The sequence below is a fragment of the Hyla sarda genome, chromosome 8, assembly GCF_029499605.1.
Source record: "Hyla sarda isolate aHylSar1 chromosome 8, aHylSar1.hap1, whole genome shotgun sequence".
Classification (NCBI taxonomy): domain Eukaryota; kingdom Metazoa; phylum Chordata; class Amphibia; order Anura; family Hylidae; genus Hyla; species Hyla sarda.
Window position 1 is genome coordinate 192,607,158 of NC_079196.1, and position 23,670 is coordinate 192,630,827.

At 39.9% G+C, this 23,670-nt stretch overlaps 1 protein-coding gene across 3 annotated transcripts in view; it reads right to left on the reverse strand.

The window, feature by feature from the left end:
* Positions 1-23,670, reverse strand: part of BAIAP3 (BAI1 associated protein 3) — a 353,458-nt gene that overhangs the window by 56,675 nt on the left and 273,113 nt on the right. For all 3 annotated transcript variants that reach the window (XM_056536555.1, XM_056536554.1, XM_056536557.1), the window contains 2 exons: positions 22,668-22,771; positions 19,124-19,241 (listed from right to left, as the gene is read on the reverse strand). In XM_056536555.1, the coding sequence (XP_056392530.1) occupies positions 19,124-19,241; positions 22,668-22,771 (222 nt within the window). The remainder of the gene's footprint in view (positions 1-19,123; positions 19,242-22,667; positions 22,772-23,670) is intronic.

The following is a 23,670-nucleotide window of genomic DNA, read 5'->3' on the forward strand; positions in this document are numbered from 1 at the left end:
TATATATATATATATATATTATTGAGTTATACTGAGCAGTGTAAGCTGTGAAATCAGCCTTGGGATGACATATATAACACTCACAACAAGCTACTTTAGCCTTTCAATGTGTCCCTGTGCTTCTGTCTCACTCTGCAACTAACTCCTCTTCCCCCCATTCACCATAGACTTTTATAGGCAGCATGTAACTTAATCCCTCAGTGAACTGACAGTGCGTCTGGTCTTTTAAGACTCATTTGTGGCTATGTCTGTGTCTGTCTATCTATCTATCTCTCTATCTATCTCATATCTATCTATCTATCTATTATTCATTCATCTATTTGACTTTTATTTAACAGTATTATGTCTATGTATTGGGCTATTTTCAATCCTCATTTGGGTGAGCATATTTGGCATGTACCCTGAAAGCTTCCCGGTGTAAGCCGAATGTAACCATACGCCCCCATTGACCCAATCAAGGGAAAAACAGTGTCCTTTTGGTCTCTGTCAGGATCTGCATACTTCTTTTTAAGTGTATAAGAAAGCCCCCACCATAGGCTATACATTGGCTTATGAAGGATGTATTCATTGGAAGTATATGTCAGAAAACACTCCCAAAGTATACCTCCAGTGTATGGCATAAACATGATCTGAACACATCTATCTATCTATCTATCCTATCTATCTCTCATAGCTATATATCTCATATCTATCTATCTCATATCTATCAATTTTTCTATCTATCTATCTCACATCTATCTAACAACAGTAGTGAGGGGGGGATACCTTTCGTCAAACCGCCCACCGGAAATAAAGTGACAGGTGCCACACCCCTTTTATAACAGAGCCTCACTAGGCCACGCCCCTACCCATCACTAGGCCATGCCCCCTTCCCTGCATAGCTTCGCCCCCCTTTCTCACAAATGAATTCACCTAGTCTTCTAAATGGATGTGAATGTTTATAGTGTGGGGGCCCCCCGAGTAATATGTAAACGTGTCCACACAAGTCTGCATAGCAGAATGCACCCTTAACTGCATAGCTTCATGCCCTTTCTCTCACATTCACTCATGTAGTCTCCTAAGTGGATGTGAATGTTTATAGTGTGCCCCCCCCCCAACCTGAGTAATATGTAAACATGTCCCGACAAGTCTGCGTAGCAGAATGTCTTATAGTTAAAAACATCCAGTAATGTATCATTTTATAAAGCTTTATTAATAGAAGTAATCATATATTCAAACACTTTTCCAAGAATAGTTTCTACATTTGATATAGTTATTAAAACATATATCAAAATAGTACCTCTCACAAAAAATTCCCACATGCTGAGCAGTCTCTTGACTGTCAGTTAAATACATTCCAGCTGTTGTTAAAGGGGTACTCCGGTGAAAACCTTTTTTCTTTTAAATCAACTGGTGCCAGAAAGTTAAACATATTTGTAAATTACTTCTATTAAAAAATCTTAATCCTTCCAGTACTTATTAGCTGCTGAATGCTACAGAGGAAATTCCTTTCTTCTTGGAACACTGATGACATCACGAGCACAGTGCTCTCTGCTGACATCTCTGTCCATTTTAGCAACCGTGCATAGCAGATGTATGCTAAGGGCAGCATGGTGGCTCAGTGGTTAGCACTGCTGCCTTGCAGTGCTGGGGCCTTGGGTTCAAATCCCACTAAGGAAAACAATAAATAAAGAGTTCTTATAATGATGTCAGCAAAGAGCACTGTGCTCGTGATGTCATCAGAGAGAATTCCAAAAAGAAAAGAATTTCCTCTGTAGTATTCAGTAGCTCATAAGTACAGGAAGGATTGAGATTTTTTAATAGAAGATAATTTACAAATCTGTTTAACTTTCTGGCACCGGTTGATTTAAAAGAAAAAAGGTTTTCACCGGAGTACCCCTTTAATTACAGAACGGGGCTCATAGTATAACAGCAATATGTCATGGTATACATTTCATAGTAAAAAGGAGGGGATGCAATGCGGGAGAAATGTCTTTAGGTCACAGAGAGGCAGTGATTATATCACATTATATAGAAACAGATGCACAGAATGTTATATAAATCTATAGCCCCATGTGAAAGCTTGCATAGCTTCACCCCCCTTTCTCCCACATTCACTGATGTTACACGTAGTTTCCTAAATGGAAGTGAATGTCAGTTAAATGCATTCCAGCTGTTAGAGGGATAAATACCTTTTATATAGTTTATGAAACATATATCAAACACATTTCATAGAATAAAATGTTTTCTTTTGTACATTTGTAAGGTTAAATACAATTTACAGGAATAAAGAGCTGTAGCAGAGTGAAAGGCAGAAATGATAGCTGTATGTAATAATATGGATTCTAGTCTAACAGCTAAATTCTTTCCATGTGTTTATGGTAGATAAATATTTACATAGAAACTATTCTGCAAACATAACTTCACACAAAGAAAGAAAAGTGGCAGAGCGCTCACCGTTCCAATATGATAATCCACGGAGCTCACCGGTCCTAGCAGGGAGGCGGCAGATGGATCCGGGGGGAGCTCAGACGTCGGGCCCGGTGAGGTCTGTGCTAGGACCGGTGAGGTTCGTGGATTATCGTATCTGATCGGTCTGCCTGCAATTGAAACAGTGATTGCTCCGCCACTTTTCTTTCTTTGTGTAAAGTTATACTGATTTCTCTGGATTTCTGGGCTTGTAGCGCCACTTTGCCATTGCCAGAGTTATACACCTGGGTCCGATACCCCAGCTGAGTTTGAGTATTGGATATATATATAACGGCGGTGCTGGCTGTGCCTGTTTACCTTCGAGATTACATATTCTGCTAACGTCTTTTCAGGTGATTTTTTATCACAGGATACACTGAATGTGTTAGATGTAAGTATTTATATCTACTAATATTGTGACCCATCAGCCATAAAATTAATAACACTGCCTAATATTGTGTCCTCACAGCTATAATATTAATACCACGGCCTAATATTATGTCCCATCAGCCATAATATTAATACCATTGCCTAATATTGTGTCTCTAGGTTAAACTTGATGGCCTCTTGTCTTTTTTCAACCTTACAAACTGTTACTATGTTTCCTATTGGAGCATTCTGGGGTTTTATTTTCTTTCTTTGTAAACCATGATATTCTCAAAGTTCACAACTTACAGTTACAGTTATTTTACACTACTCTATTTTACAGTTACAGTTATTTTACCCCCAATAATATACATTGCAACTAGGTATTGTTCCAAATGTAAGGAAAAAAATATATCCAATCATACAAATATTACAAACATATAAACTAAAAGAAAATACTATATTGATGATGTAGTATTGATGATGAAGTATTTACATGATCAGGTCCCATTCATTTAATATAAATCTTAATTTTATGCAATAAAAGGGTTGCTAGAGAACGCAAGTAAGTAACAGACAAACTAAATCTGAGGCCTGGATCTCATCTCTAAGAATTATACAAGCTCACATTCTATAATGAAGTCACTACCAATGTAATTGCCTGGCAGTGCTGAAAATCATGGCATATTCTTAGGCTCCCGGTAACATGTAATGTTCTGATGAACTGTAAGGTTACACACGTTCAATGTAGCTGTCTATGTCAGGAGGGGGCAATTCAGTCATACAATGCCTGAGAGCGTATGTTTTAGCGGTAGACCAAGTGAGCTACACTGCTACTGTTTGTCATTTTACTGCTGTAGTTTTAAACTCCAAAAGTTAAACGAGAGTTTAATTTTTTAAAATAAGCATCACACAAATTTGAAGGGATTTACAAATGAGTTTATTATTTTGAGTATTTTTCTGTTTTGTTTGGTTTATTTGTAAATTACAGTCAGGCTAATTCCACTCCTAATTTTGTCTAAAATAATGACCACATTTCCAAAAATATTCCTAGGTGCCATTTGAAGTTTGTCCCTAACTAGCTGATAGGAAAATATGAGAAGAAAAAGGAAAACATTAATTGAAAAATGCACACACAACGTTCCATTAGATCTTTGAGGCCTTATGGTATATTCCCACGTAGATATAATCTGATAATCCCTCAATACAGCTGAAGTTTGTTTATACAATATGTACATGGATTTAACCATCACAGAGACAAAGTCCTGCAACACATTTCAAATATGCGATGTTTGGACAAACCCAAAGGTAAATACTTTCAAAGTGCCGTTTATAGTTACATTTATTATGCACCCACTCCAAAAGTGTTTCAGGTTCTATATACATGACAAAGATTCATGAAAATATTGTGCCAAGTAATATCCAGGGCAAATGGGCACTGCGCCTATTGTAAGTAAAAGAAATGTGTCCAATCGTAGAAGATATAGTAACATATAAACTTAAAGAAAATACTATAATAAAAATAATAATAATAATAATGATGTTATATATTTATAGCATATGATAAATAATGGCATCAATCATTGTCAGTGACATTAATATTAATAGGACATGTATGAACACAAAGTACCGTATTTTTCGCCGTATAAGAAGCACGTTTTCTTCCCCAAAACTGGGGGTAAAAAGTCGGTGCGTCTTATACGGCGAATACACACCTATCGCGGCGGTCCCTGCGGCCATCAACGGCCGGGACCCGCGGCTAATACAGGACATCACCGATCGCGGTGATGCCCTGTATTAACCCTTCAGACGCGGCGATCAAAGCTGACCGCCGCGTCTGAAGGGAAAGTGACACTAACCCAGCTGTTCAGTCGGGCTGTTCGGGACCGCCGCGATTTCACCGCGGCGGTCCCGAACAGCCTGACTGAATAGCCGGGTTAGTGCTTACAGGACACCGGGAGGGACCTTACCTGCCTCCTCGGTGTCTTCTCCGTTCAGGGATCCCCTGTATGCCGGCGCTCTCTTTCCTCGTCATCACGTCGTCGCATACATGCGTCGGCGTGCGTAACGACGTGATGGCGGCGACGGAGAGCGAGGATACCCGCCGGCAGCAGAGACGTTCCGGAGCGATGGGGACGCGGCGACAGCGATGGAGCGACATCCAGGGCAGCGGTGACGGGTCCGGAGCGGCGGGGACACGTGAGTATTACCTCCTATGCAGTGGTCTTCAATCTGCGGACCTCCAGATGTTGCAAAACTACAACTCCCAGCATGCATGCTGGGAGTTGTAGTTTTGCAACATCTGGGGGTCCGCAGTTTGAAGACCACTATTGGGTTCAAAATCTTTATTTTTTTCGATTTTGCACCTATAAATTGGGTGCGTCTTATACGCCGGTGCGTCCTATAGGGTGAAAAATACGGTAAATACTAGACTAAAAGTATTTCAGGTATTGCCAATCATTCTCACATGAACGACCGGACCGGGATGCCTGCTGAAATCATTCAGCAGGCATCTGTGCAAACGCCCAGGGGGGTCATCAGACCCCCCATGTCGGCAATCGCGTCAAATTGCAAGTGAATTCACACTTGCGATTTCTGCGATTCCGGGTCATTACGGGTTTAGGGTGACCCGGAATATAAGGGGGATTGCGGTTGTCCAAGACACCGACGATCCCCCTGAAGGGATAGGAGTGAGGTGCCAGGGGTGCCACCCCTCCTATCCCTGCTATTGGTCGTATAGACGTGACAACCAATAGCAGATCGGGGGCGGGGGGGGGGGGTTTACTTTCCGTTTCCACGTTCTGCCCACCTACAATAGGCGGGGCAGGACGCAGAAACCAACAGGTACTGGCGCCGAAGGTCACTTACCGATCTGCGGAGGCTGCGGGCGACTGTGATCGGCGGGCGATGATGTCGTGCAGCTGGTTCCCTGGATCCTATGGAAGCCGGTGAGTTGCCTTGCAACATCTGGAGGGCTACAGTTTGAGACCGCTATACAGTGGTCTCTAAACTGTAGCCCTCTGCTTATAAGCAGAGAGCTTCAAAGTTTAAAAAAAATGCAAAATTTTAAATTTTTTCATCAAATTTTGGAATTTTTCACCAAGAAATGATGCAAGTATTGACAAAATTTTACCACTAACATAAAGTAGAATATGTAACGAAAAAAACAATCTCGGAATCAGAATGAAAGGTAAAAGCATCCCAGAGTTATTAATGTTTAAAGTGACAGTGGTCAGATGTGGAAAAAATGGCCGGGTCCTACAGTGAAAATTGGCTGCGTCTTTAAGGGGTTAAAGACTCTATGGATTGGTCTCAGGACCTCTCCAAAACTCTAACTTGGTAGAAAACCAGTATACAGTGGGGCAAAAAAGTATTTAGTCAGCCATAAATTGTGCAAGTTCTCCCACTTTAAGAAGATGAGAGAGGCCTGTAATTTTCATCACAGGTATACCTCCACTATGAGAGACATAATGAGAAGAAAAATCCATAAAATCACATTGTTTGATTTTTAAAGAATTTATTTGCAAATTATGGTGGAAAAAAAGTATTTGGTCAATAAAAAAAGTTAATCTCAATACTTTGTTGTATACCCCTTGTTGGCAATGACAGAGGTCAAACGTTTTCTGTAAGTCTTCACAAGGTTTTCACACACACTGTTGCTGGTATTTTGGCCCATTCCTCCATGCAGATCTCCTCTAGAGCAGTGATGTTTTGGGGCTGTCGCTGGGCCACACCGACTTTCAACTCCCTCCAAAGGTTTTCTATGGGGTTCAGATCTTGAGATTGGCTAGACCACTCCAGGAACTTGAAATGCTTCTTATAAAGCCACTCCTTCGTTGCCTGGGTGGTGTGTTTGGGATCATTGTCATGCTGAAAGACCCAGCCACGTTTCATCTTCAATGCCCTTGCTGATGGAAGGTTTTCCCTCAAAATCTCATGATACTTGGCCCCATTCATTCTTTCCTTTACACCGATCAGTTGTCCTGGTCCCTTAGCAGAAAAAAAGCATGATGTGTCCACCCCCATGCTTCACGGGATGCAACTCAGCATTCTCAGCAAATGCTCTCAAGCAAACTTCAGGCGGGCCCGAGCGTGTACTGGCTTAAGCAGGGGGACATGTCTGGCACTGCATAATGTGAGCCCCTGGCAGCCTAGTGTGTTTCTGATGGTAGCCTTTGTGACTTTGGTCCCAGCTCTCTGCAGGTCATTCACTAGGTCCCCCATGTGGTTCTGGAATTTTTGCTCACCGTTCTTGTGATCATTTTTACACTACGGGGTGAGATCTTGCACGGAGCCCCAGATTAAGGGAGATTATCAGTGGTCTTGTATGTCTTCCATTTTCTAATAATTGCTCCCACAGTTGATTTCTTCACACCAAGCTGCTTGCCTATTGCAGATTCATTCTTCCCAGCCTGGTGCAGGGAGCCAGGTCTACAATATTGTTTCCGTTGTCCTTCGAAAGCTCTTTGGTCTTGGCCATAGTGGAGTTTGGAGTGTGACTGTTTGAGGTTGTGGACAGGTGTCTTTTATACTCATAACAAGTTCAAACAGGGGCCATTATTACAGGTAACGAGTGGAGGACAAAGGAGACTCATAGGGTACCTTCACACGCGCAGATTTTCGCAGCGTATTTAGCTGCGGATCCGCTGGTGAAGGCTCCGCTGTATGCTGACTTTATATGTGCCTGCTGGTAGCGGCAATACGCCGCTACGAGCAGACACAGTGCAGTGATGTGCGCGGCTTACTTGCACATCGCAGCCGCTCTCCCTGCTCTGAGCTAGGCAGAGAGCTCCCGCGATGTGCGAGTATACTGCGACTCGCACATCGCTGCAGTGTGTCTGCTGGTAGCGGCGTATTGCCGCTATGAGCAGGCACATGTAAAGCCAGCAGAGAGCGGGCCTTCACCAGCAGATTTGCAGCGTAAAATACAATGTAAATCCACACGTGTGAACGTACCCTTAAAGAAGAATTTACAGGTCTGTGAGAGCCAGAAATCTTGCTTGTTTGTAGGTGACCAAATATTTATTTTCCATCATAATTTGCAAATAAATTATTTAAAAATCAGACAATGTGATTTTATGGATTCTTTTTCTCATTATGTCTCTCATAGTTGAGGTATACCTATGATGAAAATTACAGGCCTCTCTCATCTTTTTCAAGTGGGAGAACTTGCACAATTGGTGGCTGACTAAATACTTTTTTGCCCCACAGTATGTGTTTCAGATTTGCTCCTCCACATTGCTCCTTGGGTCTCTAGGGATCCATCACAAGCTCATCTTTTAGAACACTCAAGGCAGGGAAGATTATGTGCAAAACTAAAAGTACAACCTAAATGGTGAAATATTGTACCAAAACACTGTAATTTACTATATAGCAGGACTTCTCTGTTTCGCCCTCACATGAACAAACAACAAATAATACCACACAACACTAAATAAACGCTATAGCGCCCACCTATGTTATACCCATCAATGCCAACTAAATAGCACCAAGTAACACACATAATACCCCCCCACACCAAATACCACAGCGCAGTACAAAATATATCCCCCTAAGTGCTATATAAACACGATAATACAGCACAAAATACCACTCCAGCAACACCAAATATTACAGTGCAGCACAATATACAACTCCATCTGCACCAAATATTACAGTGCAGCACAAAATAACTCTCAGCCACACAAAAAAATCCTACAATGTACAAAATATCTATCCAGCCACACAAAACAAATACTAAGACTTCATATATACATACTTCTCCAACAGCAGTAAACAAACGGAAAAGTGCGGCGTAAAATACCTCTCCATCTTTTCTTGTAGCTCTGTGTTGTGCAAGTCATCTGTTACTCTTACTAGAAATGTCTGACTAAATAATCGTCTGACTGTTACCACTTGGGGTTGTTTTTAAAGCGCCCACAACTAAATGTGACCTGATTGTTATTTTAAAGTTTTCTATTTAACCTTGAATAGTTGGTTGTGTTTACAAATCATTCAACAACAAATAGAAAAGCTGAATAAATAAATACATATTAAATATTAATAAAAAAGGGAAAGTTATACATTTTCCATGGGATGAGAAACAGATTTGTGTTGGTTATTTCAGCAATGGAATTCTATAGAGCCACTATTGTAAACCTTTACACTGCCTGCAATTTCTTCATGGTGTGGCCCTACACATTGCTACAGAGGTGAGGACTGCTACCTATGTGTAGGGAGAAGTCACTAGCTTACAGTCACGTGTCTCCGCACCTCTAGAGAATGCAGCCTGTTTCTTAGTGAATGTGCAGTAAGTATAAGGCCCACCTTTGTGACAATACCAATTCAGTGCTACAGTGTAAATGACCAGAAGGAAATTGCTTCACGTCTCTGGAGGTGTATGGTGGGTCCTGTGATGTTCGTTCATGTGACAATGATTGGCAACACCTGAAATACTTTTACTCTAGTACTTACTATGTGTTCATACATGTCCTATTACTGTCACTAATAATGATTAAAGGGGTTATCCAGGAAAAAACTTTTTTTTTATATATCAACTGGCTCCAGAAAGTTAAACCAATTTGTAAATTACTTCTATTAAAAAATCTTAATCCTTTCAGTACTTATGAGCTTCTGAAGTTTAGGTTGTTCTTTTCTGTCTCTAGAAGAGGTTTGCTATGGGGATTTGCTTCTAAACTGGGTGGTTCCCAAGACACGTGTCATCAGAGATTACTTAGACAGAAAAGAACAACCTTAACTTCAGAAGCTCATAAGTACTGAAAGGATTAAGATTTTTTAATAGAAGTAATTTACAAATCTGTTTAACTTTCTGGAACCAGTTGATATATATATATAAAAAAAAAGTTTTTTCCTGGAATACCCCTTTAACCCCTTAAGGACGCAGGACGTAAATGTACGTCCTGGTGAGGTGGTACTTAACGCACCAGGACGTACATTTACGTCCTAAGCATAACCGCGGGCATCGGAGCGATGCCCGTGTCATGCGCGGCTGATCCCGGCTGCTGATCGCAGCCAGGGACCCGCCGGCAATGGCCGACGCCCGCGATCTCGCGGGCGTCCGCCATTAACCCCTCAGGTGCCGGGATCAATACAGATCCCGGCATCTGCGGCAGTTCGCGATTAAAATGAACGATCGGATCGCCCGCAGCGCTGCTGCGGGGATCCGATCATTCATAACGCCGCACGGAGGTCCCCTCACCTTCCTCCGTGCGGCTCCCGGCGTCTCCTGCTCTGGTCTGTGATCGAGCAGACCAGAGCAGGAGATGACCGATAATACTGATCTGTTCTATGTCCTATACATAGAACAGATCAGTATTAGCAATCATGGTATTGCTATGAATAGTCCCCTATGGGGACTATTCAAGTGTAAAAAAAAAATGTAAAAAAATGTAAAAGTAAAAGTAAAAAAAAAGTGAAAAATCCCCTCCCCCAATAAAAAAGTAAAACGTCCGTTTTTTCCTATTTTACCCCCAAAAAGCGTAAAAAATAGTTTTTATAGACATATTTGGTATCGCCGCATGCGTAAATGTCCGAACTATTAAAATAAAATGTTAATGATCCCGTACGGTGAACGGCGTGAACGAAAAAAAATTAAAAAAGTCCAAAATTCCTACTTTTTTAATACATTTTATTAAAAAAAAAATTTTAAAAAATGTATTAAAAGTTTTTTATATGCAAATGTGGTATCAAAAAAAAGTACAGATCATGGCGCAAAAAATTAGCCCCCATACCGCCGCTTATACGGAAAAATAAAAAAGTTATGGGTCATCAAAATAAAGGGATTATAAACGTACTAATTTGGTTAAAAAGTTTGTGATTTTTTTTAAGCGCAACAATAATATAAAAGTATATAATAATGGGTATCATTTTAATCGTATTGACCCTCAGAATAAAGAACACATGTCATTTTTACCAGAAATTGTACGGCGTGAAAACAAAACCTTCCAAAATTAGCAAAATTGCGTTTTTCGTTTTAATTTCCCCACAAAAATAGTGTTTTTTGGTTGCGCCATACATTTTATGATATAATGAGTGATGTCATTACAAAGGACAACTGGTCGCGCAAAAAACAAGCCCTCATACTAGTCTGTGGATGGAAATATAAAAGAGTTATGATTTTTAGAAGGCGAGGAGGAAAAAATGAAAACGTAAAAATTAAATTGTCTGAGTCCTTAAGGCCAAAATGGGCTGAGTCCTTAAGGGGTTAATGCCATTATTTATCATGTGCTATAAATATATAACATCATGATTATTATAATTTTTTATTATAGTATTTTCTTTAAGGTTATATGTTCTCATTTCTTTTACTTACAATAGGCACAGTGCCCAATTTGCCCTGGATATTACTTGGTTAGCACAATATTTTCATGAATCTTTGTTATGTATATAGAACCTGAAACACTTATGGAGTGGGTGCATAATAAATGTAACTATTAATTGTGCACTTTGAAAGTATTTACCTTTGGGTATGTCCAAACATCGCAAATTTGAAATGTGTTGGAAGACTTTGTCTCTGTGGTGGTTAAACCCATGCACATAGTGTATAAACAAACTATTCAGCTGTATTGATGGATTATCAGATTATATCTACATGTCTGAATATACCATAAGGCCTTAAAGATCTAATGGAATGTTGTGTTCATTTTTCAATTAATTTATTCCTTTTTTTTCTCGTATTGTTTTCCTATCAGCTAGTTAGGGACAAACTTCAAATGGCATCTTGGAATTTTGGTCATTATTTTAGTCAAAATTAGGAGTGGAATTAGGACTGTAATTTACAAATTTATCAAACAAAACATAAAAATACTCAAAATAATAAACTCATTTGTAAATCCCCTGCAAATTTGTGTGATGTTTATTTTATAAATTAAACTCTACTATTGGAGTCTAAAAACTACAGCAGTAAAATGACAAACAGTAGCAGTGTAGCTCACTTGGTCTACCGCTAAAACATACGCTCTCAGGCATTGTATGTTTGAATTGCCCCCTCCTGACATAGACAGCTACATTGAACGTGTGTAACCTTACAGTTCATCAGACCATTACATGTTACCGGGAGCCTAAGAATATGTCATGATTTTCAGCACTGCCAGGCAATTACATTGGTAGTGACTTCATTATAGAATGTGAGCTTGTATAGTTCTTAGAGATGAGATCCAGGCCTCAGATTTATTTTGTCTATGTTACTTGCTTGCGTTCTCTAGCAACCCTTTTATTGTATAAAATTAAGATGTATATATTATAAATGAATGGGACCTGTTCATGTAAATACTTTGACTCAGAAGCCTAAAATACATCTACTCTAGTATTTACTATGTGTTCATACATGTCCTGTTATTATTCTTACTGTCACTGATAATAATAAATGGAATTATTTATGTATTATAATTATATAAAATCATCAATATAGTATTCTCTTTTAGTTTATATGTTAGTAATATTTGTATGATTGGATATATTTTTACCTTACATAAGATTTTTTCCTTACATTTGGAACAATACCTAGTTGTAATGTATAGTATTGTGGGTAATATTTTCCTGAATCTTTGTCATGTATACAACACCTAAAGCACTTATAGAGCAGTGTAAAATAACTGTAACTGTAAGTTGTGAACTTTGGGAATATCACGGTTTACAAAAAAAAACACAAAACCCAGAATGCACCAAATAGAAACATAGTAACAGTTTGTAAGGTTGAAAAAAGACAAGAGGCCGTCGAGTTCAACCTAGAGACACAATATTAGGCAGTGGTATTAAAGGGGTATTCCAGGCAAAAACTTTTTTATATATATCAACTGGCTCCAGAAAGTTAAACAGATTTGTAAATTACTTCTATAAAAAAATCCTAATCCTTTCAGTACTTATGAGCTTCTGAAGTTAAGGTTGTTCTTTTCTGTCTAAGTGCTCTCTGATGACACCTGTCTCGGGAAATGCCCAGTTTAGAAGCAAATCCCCATAGCAAACCTCTTCTAAACTGGGCGTTTCCTGAGACAGGTGTCATCAGAGAGCACTTAGACAGAAAAGAACAACCTTAACTTCAGAAGCTCATAAATACTGAAAGGATTAAGATTTTTTTTTAATAGAAGTAATTTACAAATCTGTTTAACTTTCTGGAGCCAGTTGATATATATAAAAAAGTTTTTGCCTGGAATACCCCTTTAATATTACGGCTAATGGAACATAATATTGGGCCTTGGTATTAATATTATAGCTGCTGGGACACAATATTAGGCAGTGATATTAATTTTATGGGTCATGGAATGCAATATTAGAATGGGCTGTATTAATATTATGGCTGATGGGACATATTAGGCAATGGTATTAATATTATAGCTCATGAGACACAATATTAGGCAGTGTTATTATTATGTCTGATGTAACACAATATTAGGTGTGGTATTAATGTTATGGCTCATGAAACACAATATTAGAGAGTGGTATTAATGTTATGGATAATAAAACACAATCTTATAGGATGGTATTAATGTTGTGGCTGATGAAACACAATGTTAGATGTGGTATTAATGTTTTGCAATTTACGATACTATAAATGATCTGTGTTAGATCCCACACTAAAATAATTCAAGACCTTTTACATAGAGGCGTCTATATTCATTGATATAGCCACTATATACACCACTATGTTACTTTTAGGAGTGTCTAATGTGAGAAATAGGGGGGGTTGACTGTTGGAAAACGCTTTGTTTATACAGCTGTTCTGGGATATGGCTATATACGCTGCTTTTGCACAGTTTTTAAGGGTGTAATAGAAAAACTTGCCTGTACCCCGTTTCACTACTCTGTGGAATGTGTGGTTTCTGTACAGAAAAATGTGCTTCTGCTGGAAAACTATGTTTATACAGCTTGTTTTGGATATATTTCTTTTACTTACATTTGAACAATACCTGGTTACAATGTATATTATTGGTGGTGTATTTTCCTAAATCTTTGTCATATATACAGTACCTAAAGCACTTATAGAGCGGTGTAAAATAACTGTAACTGTAAGTTGTGAACTTTGAGAATATCATGGTTTACAAAAGAAATAAAACAAAACCCAGAATGCTCCAAAGGGACACATAGTAACAGTTTGTAATGTTGAAAAAAAAAACGAGAGTCCATCGAGTTTAACCTAAAGACACGATATTAGGCAGTGGTATTAATGTAATGCAATGTACGATACTATAAATGATCTGTGTTAGATCCCATACTAAAATAATTCAGGACCCTTTACAAAGAGGCATCTATATTCATTGATATAGCCCCTACATACACAGCTATGTTACTTTTAGGAGTGTCTAATGTGAGAAATAGGGGGGTTCCTGTTGGAAAACGCTTTGTTTATACAGCTTGGTTTGAATATATTTCTTTTCCTTACCTTTGGAACAATACCTGGTTGCAATGTATATTATTGGAGGTAATATTTTCCTGAATCTTTGTCATGTATACAGTACCTAAAGCACTTATAGAGCAGTGTAAAATAACTGTAACTGTAAGTTGTGAACTTCGAGACTATCATGGTTTACAAAGAAAGAAAACATAACACAGAATGCTCCAAAGGGAAACATTTTAACAGTTTGTAAAGTTGAAAAAAGACAAGAGGCCGTCGAATTCAACCTAGAGACACAATATTAGGCAGTGGTACTAATATTATGGCTGATGGGTCATAATATTAGGCCGTGGTATTAATATCTGCGGGGACACAAGATTAGGCAGTGTTATAAATTTTATGGCTGATGAGTCACAATATTAGGAGGTATAAATACTTACATCTAACATATACACACCATTCAGTGCATTCTGTGACTAAAAATCACCTGAAAAGATGTTAGCAAAATAGTTTCTATGTAAATATTTATCTACCATAAACACATGGAAAGAATTTAGCTGTCAGACTAAAATCCATATAATTACATACAGCTATCGTTTTTGCCTTTCACTCTGCAACAGCTCTTTATTCCTGTAAATTGTATTTAACCTTACAAATGTACAAAAGAACACATTTTATTCTATGAAATGTGTTTGATATGTGTTTCAAAAACTATATAAAATGTATTTATCCCTACAAATGTAGAAACGCTCAAACAGCTGGAACACATTTAACTGGCATTCACTTCCATTTAGGAAACGATGTGTAATGTCAGTGAATGTGGGAGAAAGGTGGGCGAAGCTATGCAGGCTTTCACATGGGGCTATAAATTTATATAACATTCTGTGCATCTGTTTGTGATGTATGTAATGTGATATAATCACAGAAATGTCTCCCTCATTGCACTCAATGCTTTTTACTAGGCATGTCCCGATACCAGTACTAGTACCGGGGCCGATACCAGGTATTTGTATGGTATTGGGGACTTGTCTAATGTCCCCGATACCAAATCCGATACCTGGTGGAGCGCTCCGCTCCACTCCCCTGTTCTCTGGTCCGCATCACTGCCGCTGCCCCGTTCTGCCGTCCACATCATGGAGTCTAATGGAGGAGCATGTGACACACACGTCACTCCACTGCGCCCAGCGTAACGCTACGGAGGAAGCAGAGTGATGTGTATGTCACATACTCCTCCATAAGATGCCATGATGCGGACGGCAGAACGGGACAGCTGCAGTGATGAGTACGGGGCTGCAGAGCGGCGACACCGGACAGGTGCATGTGAGAAACTACAAGGGGGGGGGGGTCCTGCTGGCTACAAGGGGGGTCCTGCAGGCTACAAGGGGGGGTCCTGCAGGCTACAAGGGGGGGTCCTGCTATCTACAAGGGGGGGTCCTGCTGGCTACAATGGGGGTCCTGCTATCTACAAGGGGGCCCTGCCCTCTACAAGGGGGTCCTGCTATCTACAAGGGGGGGGGGGGTCTGCTGGCTACAAGGGGGGGGGTCCTACTGGCTACAGGGGGGCTGCTACTAATGTCTGCCCTTATCTATACTCCCTACTATTAAAGGCAATCTTACAGCAGTCATCTGCACTAACTTGAATTTATATGTAGATAGGTCAGGTGACCCGGTTTCTACCGCTGCTCACCATGTGATCACCAGAGCAATTGCTCCGGAGACATCAGTTTCGCCGCCAATGCAAATTCCCTGTTCTGCCCAATGGAGAAGAGAGAAATCTTGGCTCATACTACAGCAGCAGCCTCTATTGTACACAACAAGGACCCACATATCATACGGTAAGCAGCCCCAGAAACCGCGTCACCCTGGGGTCAGATTCCCTTTAAAATAAAAGTACTTGTAATTGGTATCAGCGAGTACTAGAATTAAAGTATCGGTACTTGTACTCGGTCTTAAAAAAATGGTATCGGAACATCCCTACTTTTTACTATGAAATGTATACCATGACATATTTCTGTTATACTATGAGCCCCGTTCTGTAATTAACAACAGCTGGAATGTATTTAAGTGACAGTCAAGAGACTGCTCAGCCTGTGGGATTTTTTTTGTGAGAGCTACTATTTTGATATGTTTTAATAACTTTACAAAATGTATTTATCCCCATAAATGTAGAACCAATTTATTGAAACGTGTTTGAATATATGATTACTTCTATTAATAAAGCCTTATAAAATTTATAAAATTATACATTACTGGCTACGCAGACTTGTTGAGACATGTTTACATATTACTCGGGTTGGGGGGGCCCCACATTATAAAGATTCAGATCCATTTAGGAGACTACATGCGTGAATGTGTGAGAAAGGGGGGAGAAGCTATGCAGGGAAGGGGCGTGGCCTAGTGATGGGAAGGGGGCATGGCCTAGTGAGGCTCTGTTAGCAAAGGGTCGTGGCACCTGTCACTTTACTTCCAGTGGGCAGTTTGACGAAAGGTATCCCCCCCTCACTACTACTAACAATCTCTCTTTTTTTTGTATCCATATACAGAATATTTAATAAGTAGCTTAACAAAAGCCCCACTTTTTGATACTTTTTCTTCAATTTAATATCATAAAAATGATTACTGGTACAAGAAGATACAGCAAAACATCTCAGTTTTTGGCCAATAAAACATAACTAAATTATACCACAGAATGTAAAAGCTTCTATTTCGGTAATTAAATGTGTCCCTTATCTCACGGTTTTCCATTTCCTCTTTCAATAAGCTGCAATTATTAAAAATGCTAAAATGTAAGAGTGATATAATAAAGTGTCATGATTTCTGCCGTTTTTTCCGGTCCGGATAACATTGTTCTTTTTCTGGCCAAATACTTGACAGAGGCAAGAAAAACAAACTAAACAGAAATAAATATAGGCCCAGCAGGGGATAAATCAATACATAGAGATTCCAGTCATGCTCCGCATGTCTGTGTGTACCCAATACGTGACGCTTCAGAAACATGTGTGATTTGGTTGTGAACTTCCTAACAAGTCACAAATCAATTTAAGATGCCGGACTGATCTCGGATCCAGAACTTGCTGGAATTGTCTATAGCCAATCTTGCTAATGTGCAGTACACAAATATGATATTATAGACAAGGAAGGGGTGAGCATGACCTTCAAGGTCCTTTACATGACTTTAAAGGAAAACGGTCACCAGTTCCCCCGCACTATATCCCGATACACCGGGGTCTCAGACTGCTATACCTACCTGCAGTCTGGGGCCCCAATCCTTCAAAGGTCCCCTTCTTCCAGCACTGACTTGCGCTCTGGAGGAGGGCCCGCCAGCTATATTTAAATATTCATAAGCGCCGGTCAGATGAGCGCTCAGTAGGCACAAGCGCTCATGTAAACAGCGCTTATGAATATTTAAATCCATCCGGCAGGCCCACCTCAAAGCGCAAGTCAGCGCTGGAAGAGGGGGACCTTTGGAGGATTGGGGCTCCGGACTACAGGTAGGTATAGCAGTCTGAGACCCTACATCGGTCTCCTGTTCACCTGCACTATAACCCGGTGTATCGAGTTATAGTGCGGGTGAACGGGTGACCGCTTTCCTTTAACCGGTTGCCGACTAAGGACAAGCTGACTCTTCCTGAGACGGCAAGCGGTGTATGATGTGGGCTCCCGACTCAAGCCTGCGCCAATAGCCACAGATGGCTATTAACCCTTTAGATCGCTGCTGTCAAAGTTGACAGCGTCGTCTAAAGGGACATTTAAACCATCCCTGGTGGTCCACTTCTGAGGTAGCCTGAGGGCTTACCTCTCCTTCACTGCCGGCACACGCGCTGAGAATGATAAAACCTGGCAGGACCAGGCTTTATCAATCGAGCGTAGAGCACACAGATCAATGTGGTTCTATGAAACCACATTAATCTGTATGAGGAATCTAATGATTCCTCCTAAAAGTCCCCTAAGGGGACTAAAAGTGTAAAAAAAAAAAAAAAGTTGAATAAAAAGTAAAAAAAAAAACACCCTTTAACATCTTCCTTATTAAAAGTTTAACTCACCCCCCTTTTCCCAAATTCCATATAAAAATATGTAACCATAATAAAAATAAATATATGTGGTATCGCCGCGTGCGTAAATGTCCGAACTATAAAAATATATTGTTAATTAAACTGCACGGTCAATGGCGAATGCGCAAAAAAATTCCAAAGTCCAAAATATCGTATTTTTGGTCACTTTTTATATCATGAAAAGAATGAATAAAAAGTGATCAAAAAGTCCGATCAATACAAAAATGGTACCGCTAAAAACTTCAGATCACGACGCAAAAAATGAGCCCTCATACCGCCCCATACGCGGAAAAATAAAAAGTTATTGGGGCAGAAAAGGACATTTTTAAACATATAAATTTTTGCGCATGTAGTTATGATTTTTTTCAGAAGTACGACAAAATCAAACCTATATAAGTAGGATATCATTTTAATCGTATGGACCTACAGAATAAAGATAAGGTGTCATTTTTACCGAAAAATGTACTGTGTTGAATAGGAAGCGCCCAAAAGTTACAAAATTTTGGTGTTTTTTCTTAAATTTTGTCGCACAATGATTTTTTGGGGGGGTTTCGCAGTAGATTTTGGGGTAAAATGACTGATGTCATTACAAATTTGAATTGGTTGTGCAAAAAACAAGCCATCATGTGGATTTTTATGTGTAAAATTGAAAGGGTTATGATTTCCAAAAGGTAAAGAGGAAAAAACGAAAGTGCAAAAACGGAAAAACCCTGCGTCCTTAAGGGGGTTAAAGGTCATGAAAATGGATAGATAATAAATAAACAAACAAATATATAAATAAATAAACAAACAAATTAAAAGAAAGATAGATAGGAGATAGATACTAGATAGATAAGAGAAAGAGCGATAAATATATATATGTATAGATAGATATGAGATAGATAGATAGATAGATAAATAGATAGATACATTTACATATAGATCATACCAGTTCTCTTGTACATGCGGCAGGATCCCACTGTTCTTCAATGTTCTTAAGAAGTCCAAGTAGGTAGCTGTAGTTCAGTGGGTGCTCTTGGTGATGTTTGCTGAACGCCTCCCATTTTCTTTTCAAGAGAAAGTAAAGTCAGTTCAGTCTGGTAATAGGAAGGACATGTTGGTTTCTACTGAGCTAACTTTAAGCGAGTCTCCAAATCTTAAAATTTTATAATAGGACATGTCACAGGATCACATTAGTAGGAGATGCGGGATCGCTTTTTCATGAGTTTTTATTTCCCTTTAAAGGGGTACTCCACACCTAGACATCTTATCATTTATCCAAAGGATGGGGGATAAGATGTCTGATCGTGGGGGTCCCGCTGCTGGGGGCTCCCCGATCTTGGCTGCAGCACCCCAGACATCTGGTGTACGGAGCAAACTTTGCTCCGTGTAGGATGACTGGCAATGCGGGGCAGAGGCTCGTGATGTCACGGTCACGCCCTGCTCGTGAAGTCCCAGCCACGACCCCTCAATGCAAGTTTTTATTAAGGGGGGCATGACGGCCGTCACACCCCCCTCACAGACTTGCATTGGGGGGGGGGGGGGGGCGTGGCCGTGACGTCACAAGCCTCCGATGCTGCACTCGACGCTATAAACCAACGTCGGGTGCAGCAGGAAGATCGCGGGGGTCCCCAGTGGCTGGACCCCCGCGATCAGACATTTTATCCCCAAGATGTCTAGGGGTGGAGTACCCCTTTAAGGGTCCAGACACACATGTATATTTTCTGCTGCAGATTTGCTGTATCAGATTTTGGTACCCGTTGAAGTCAATGGGCAGCAAATTCTGCTAAAGTGAACGCACGCTAAGGGCAGGGGCGCATCCTCAGTGTATTTCACAATGCGGATGCCTTGATGGCAGTCACATAGGGACTGCAGAGTAAGCTCTCGGCTGCCATTAGGTAGCTTTGTGTTTCTGCTCGTAGCAGCAGATATTTTACAGGAATCCGCCACTACGAGCAGACACACAGAGGTACTTGGCTGCATCCGGGAGCTCGCTCTGCAGTCCCGCTGTAGAAATCGGCCACTATGAGCAGACACACAGAGTTACCTAGTCACAGCCAGGAGCTCACTTTGCAGTACCTATGTGACTGCCGTCGGCACATCTGCAGTGTGAAATATGCTGCGGATGCGCCCCGTGTTACCCTGCCCTTAGGGTAATTTCACACGTATTGTACCCTGCGCATATTTGATGTGCAGGATTTGAAGCTGCAGATTTCATTGTAAACTAAATGACTGAACACCAATTCAAAACTGCAGCTTCAAATGCTGTGCATCAAATATATGCAGGATTCTGTATGTGTAAATACACCCTAATGACAAAGCCCATCGATAAGAGAGGCACTGTTTCTACAATAAAACAAGCTCCATGATCCTTATTTTGGACAATCCCATAGAAGAGAAAACCTACTCCTATGTCAGTGTTTTCCAACCAGTGTGCCTCCAGCTGTTGCAAAACTACAGTTCCCGGCATGCCCCGACAGCCTGTCCGGGTACTATTATTTAGGTAGTGTATGACATTGTTAATTGCATGATACTATTATGTAGAGCAGTGTTTCCCCACTAGGGTGCCTCCAGCTGTGGCAATACTACAACTCCCAGCATCCCTATTCCCAGTAAATCTTCCCATTATACCATTTCTTTAATGAAAGTTACTTGAGATTTTGTGGCAAGGCCGATTGAGGACTAATAATAAAACCCCACAGTGTTTAGTAAGAGATGGTGAGAGCCCTTCAGGTTCACAGATCAATAAGTATCAAGCTTGCTCTTAAAGAGGATTAGATGAATGTGCCATAACCCTGCAGTATGTGAATCAATGGTCTCTGACATTTTCTTTCCCCGACTTTAGATGCCATTCACTGACTTTAATAAAAGCTCCACAAAAGACCTTTGGAACTGAGACAAGATATACTTTCCAACTAAATAAATGTTCAAAGCAGGAAGCACTCAACTAACTATTCATCCAGAGTTCTCCGAAAATGACTTTGCGCCTTAATGCCATACCTAGCTTTTCCTTCATAAAGCCACACCATCCCTCATATTTGTATGCCAGTATATCTAATTTATTGGTATATATTAGCTCTCACCATTTTAATACCATCAATATATTTTCTATTGAGAATAGGGTTGACAACTGGCCGGTATTTTCATCTCCCTGCCGGTATATTTATAATAAAAATACCGGACATGCAAAGGCCAAGGACATTTTTCATGGCAGAGCCTGGCCGAATCAGCAGCTGCAGTTCACTATTCTAAGTGGCTGCCAGGACCAGCGCCACCTTTAGGCCAGTGAGCAGGACATTTTTTTTTCAGTTCCTACCCTGCGTTAGGACAAGTGGTGAGGGGTGTGATGAAGGGCAGATGTTGTTACCCTTAGGGCAGATGTTATTAACACTGATCAATGACATGTTAATACTTGCCAGTGATCAGTGTAAAAGATCAGTGTGTGCTGTGTTATAGCCCCCTATGGGACCTATAACACTGCAAAAAAACAAAAGTGAAAAAAAGTGTTAATAAATGTGATTTAACCCCTTCCCTAATAAAAGTTTGAATCACCCCCCTTTTCCCATTAAAACAAACAAACAGTGTAAATAAAAATAAACATATGTGGTATCGCCGCGTGCGTAAATGTCCGAACTATAAAAATATTGTTAATTAAACCGCACGGTCAATGGCGTACATGTAAAAAAAAATTCCAAAGTACAAAATAGCGTATTTTTGGGTCACTTTTTATACGATAAAAAAATAAATAAAAAGCTATCAAAAACTCAGATCAAAACAAAAATGGTACCGATAATAACGTCAGATCACAGTGCAAAAAATTAGCCCTCATACCACCCGTAAGCAGAAAAATTAAAAAGTTATAGGGGTCAGAAGAGGACATTTTTAAACGTATACATTTTTCTGCATATAGTTATGATTTTTTCTAGAAGTACGACAAAATCAAACCTATATAAGTAGGGTATCATTTTAACCGTATGGACCTACACAATTAAGATAAAGTGTCATTTTTACAAAAAAATGCACTGCGTAGAAACGGAAGCCCCCAAAAGTTACAAGATTGTGTTTTTTCTTAAATTTTGTCACACAATGATTTTTTTCCCGTTTTTCCAAGGATTTTTGGGTAAAATGACTAATGACACTGCAAAGTAGAATTGGTGGCGCAAAAAATAAGCCATATATGGATTTTTAGGTGGAAAATTGAAACGGTTATGATTTTTTTAAGGTAAGGAGGAAAAAACGAAAATGCAAAAACTGAAAAATGCTGAGTCCTTAAGGAGTTAAGCCCCCATCTGAATAAAGCAGCAGTCACATTAGCACACTGCCACTACCTTTACTGTCTATAGGACTAGTTGTAATTTGACACAGTTCACACAGGTGCCATTTACTAAATAAAAAAATAATGATAATAAAAAATATATTATCTATCTATCTATCTATCTATCTATCTATATATACACACACACACACATCCTCACATGAGATGAGATACTTACATGACAGCCTGTTGTAGACTGGAGAGGTCAGTCTGCATACTGTGATGTGACATTATTGTGTATGCATGCTTGCTCATTTCTCCCTTCCAATTCCAAAGTTCAACCTAAAACATCACAATGACAACAAATAACTCAGTAACAAAAATTATATCGTTTACAGCAGTAACTGTGATATGATATAATATTTATATGTGGCCAACAAATTGGAAAATGGAAACAGTAATGGAAGAAGCTGTAATATTCAATATAACAGCTGCTGTCCAGGCATGCTGAGAGTTGTAGTTTTGCAGCAGCTGGAGACACACTATTTGGAAGACACTGCTCTATGAGCACTGTTCGTGCCTTTGTGGCACCTCTTAAAGGGTGCGCTCACACTGAGTAATTCAAGAAGAGTTTATTCGAGTAATTCCTCCTGAATTCTCTGCTTAGAAATAATGAACATCTGTTTTGCCATTGACTTCAATGTATTTTACTCCGTTTTGCACCGTTCACACTGCGTAAATTCCGCTCGCGGAATTCCACTCGCGGAATTCCGTTCCGCTAGAAGAAAGAACATGTCCATTCTTCTTGTGGAATACATGAGTAGAAGTTTCAGCTCGAAGAGAAATTTCAGCTCGTAATCGTTTTTGCGAAAAAATATAAATAAAAAAAGATGAAGAGGGAAATTTTAATTGGTGGTTGTAGTCCAGCAAAAAAAAAAATACAGTTTCCCCCCTATATTTTCCGTGCAGATTTCTTCTGCATTATTACTGTGCGAATTTCGTGCAAAAAAAATTGTAAATTTTGCGGCAGAATTTTTGCGCTTGGATTCCTCTCCAGTTCCTCAGTGTGAACGCACCCTAAGGGTCCACTTCTTAAATAGAAATCGATGGGCCAATTTTTACGTTTGCTGTTTGAGTAAACACTCCTAGACCGGGTACCACTTCGTCTGGATTTTGAGCAATTTGCGTTTTTTTTGTTTTTTTGCGCATTTGGGTATAGTCTTTGGGGGACATTTGTCAAA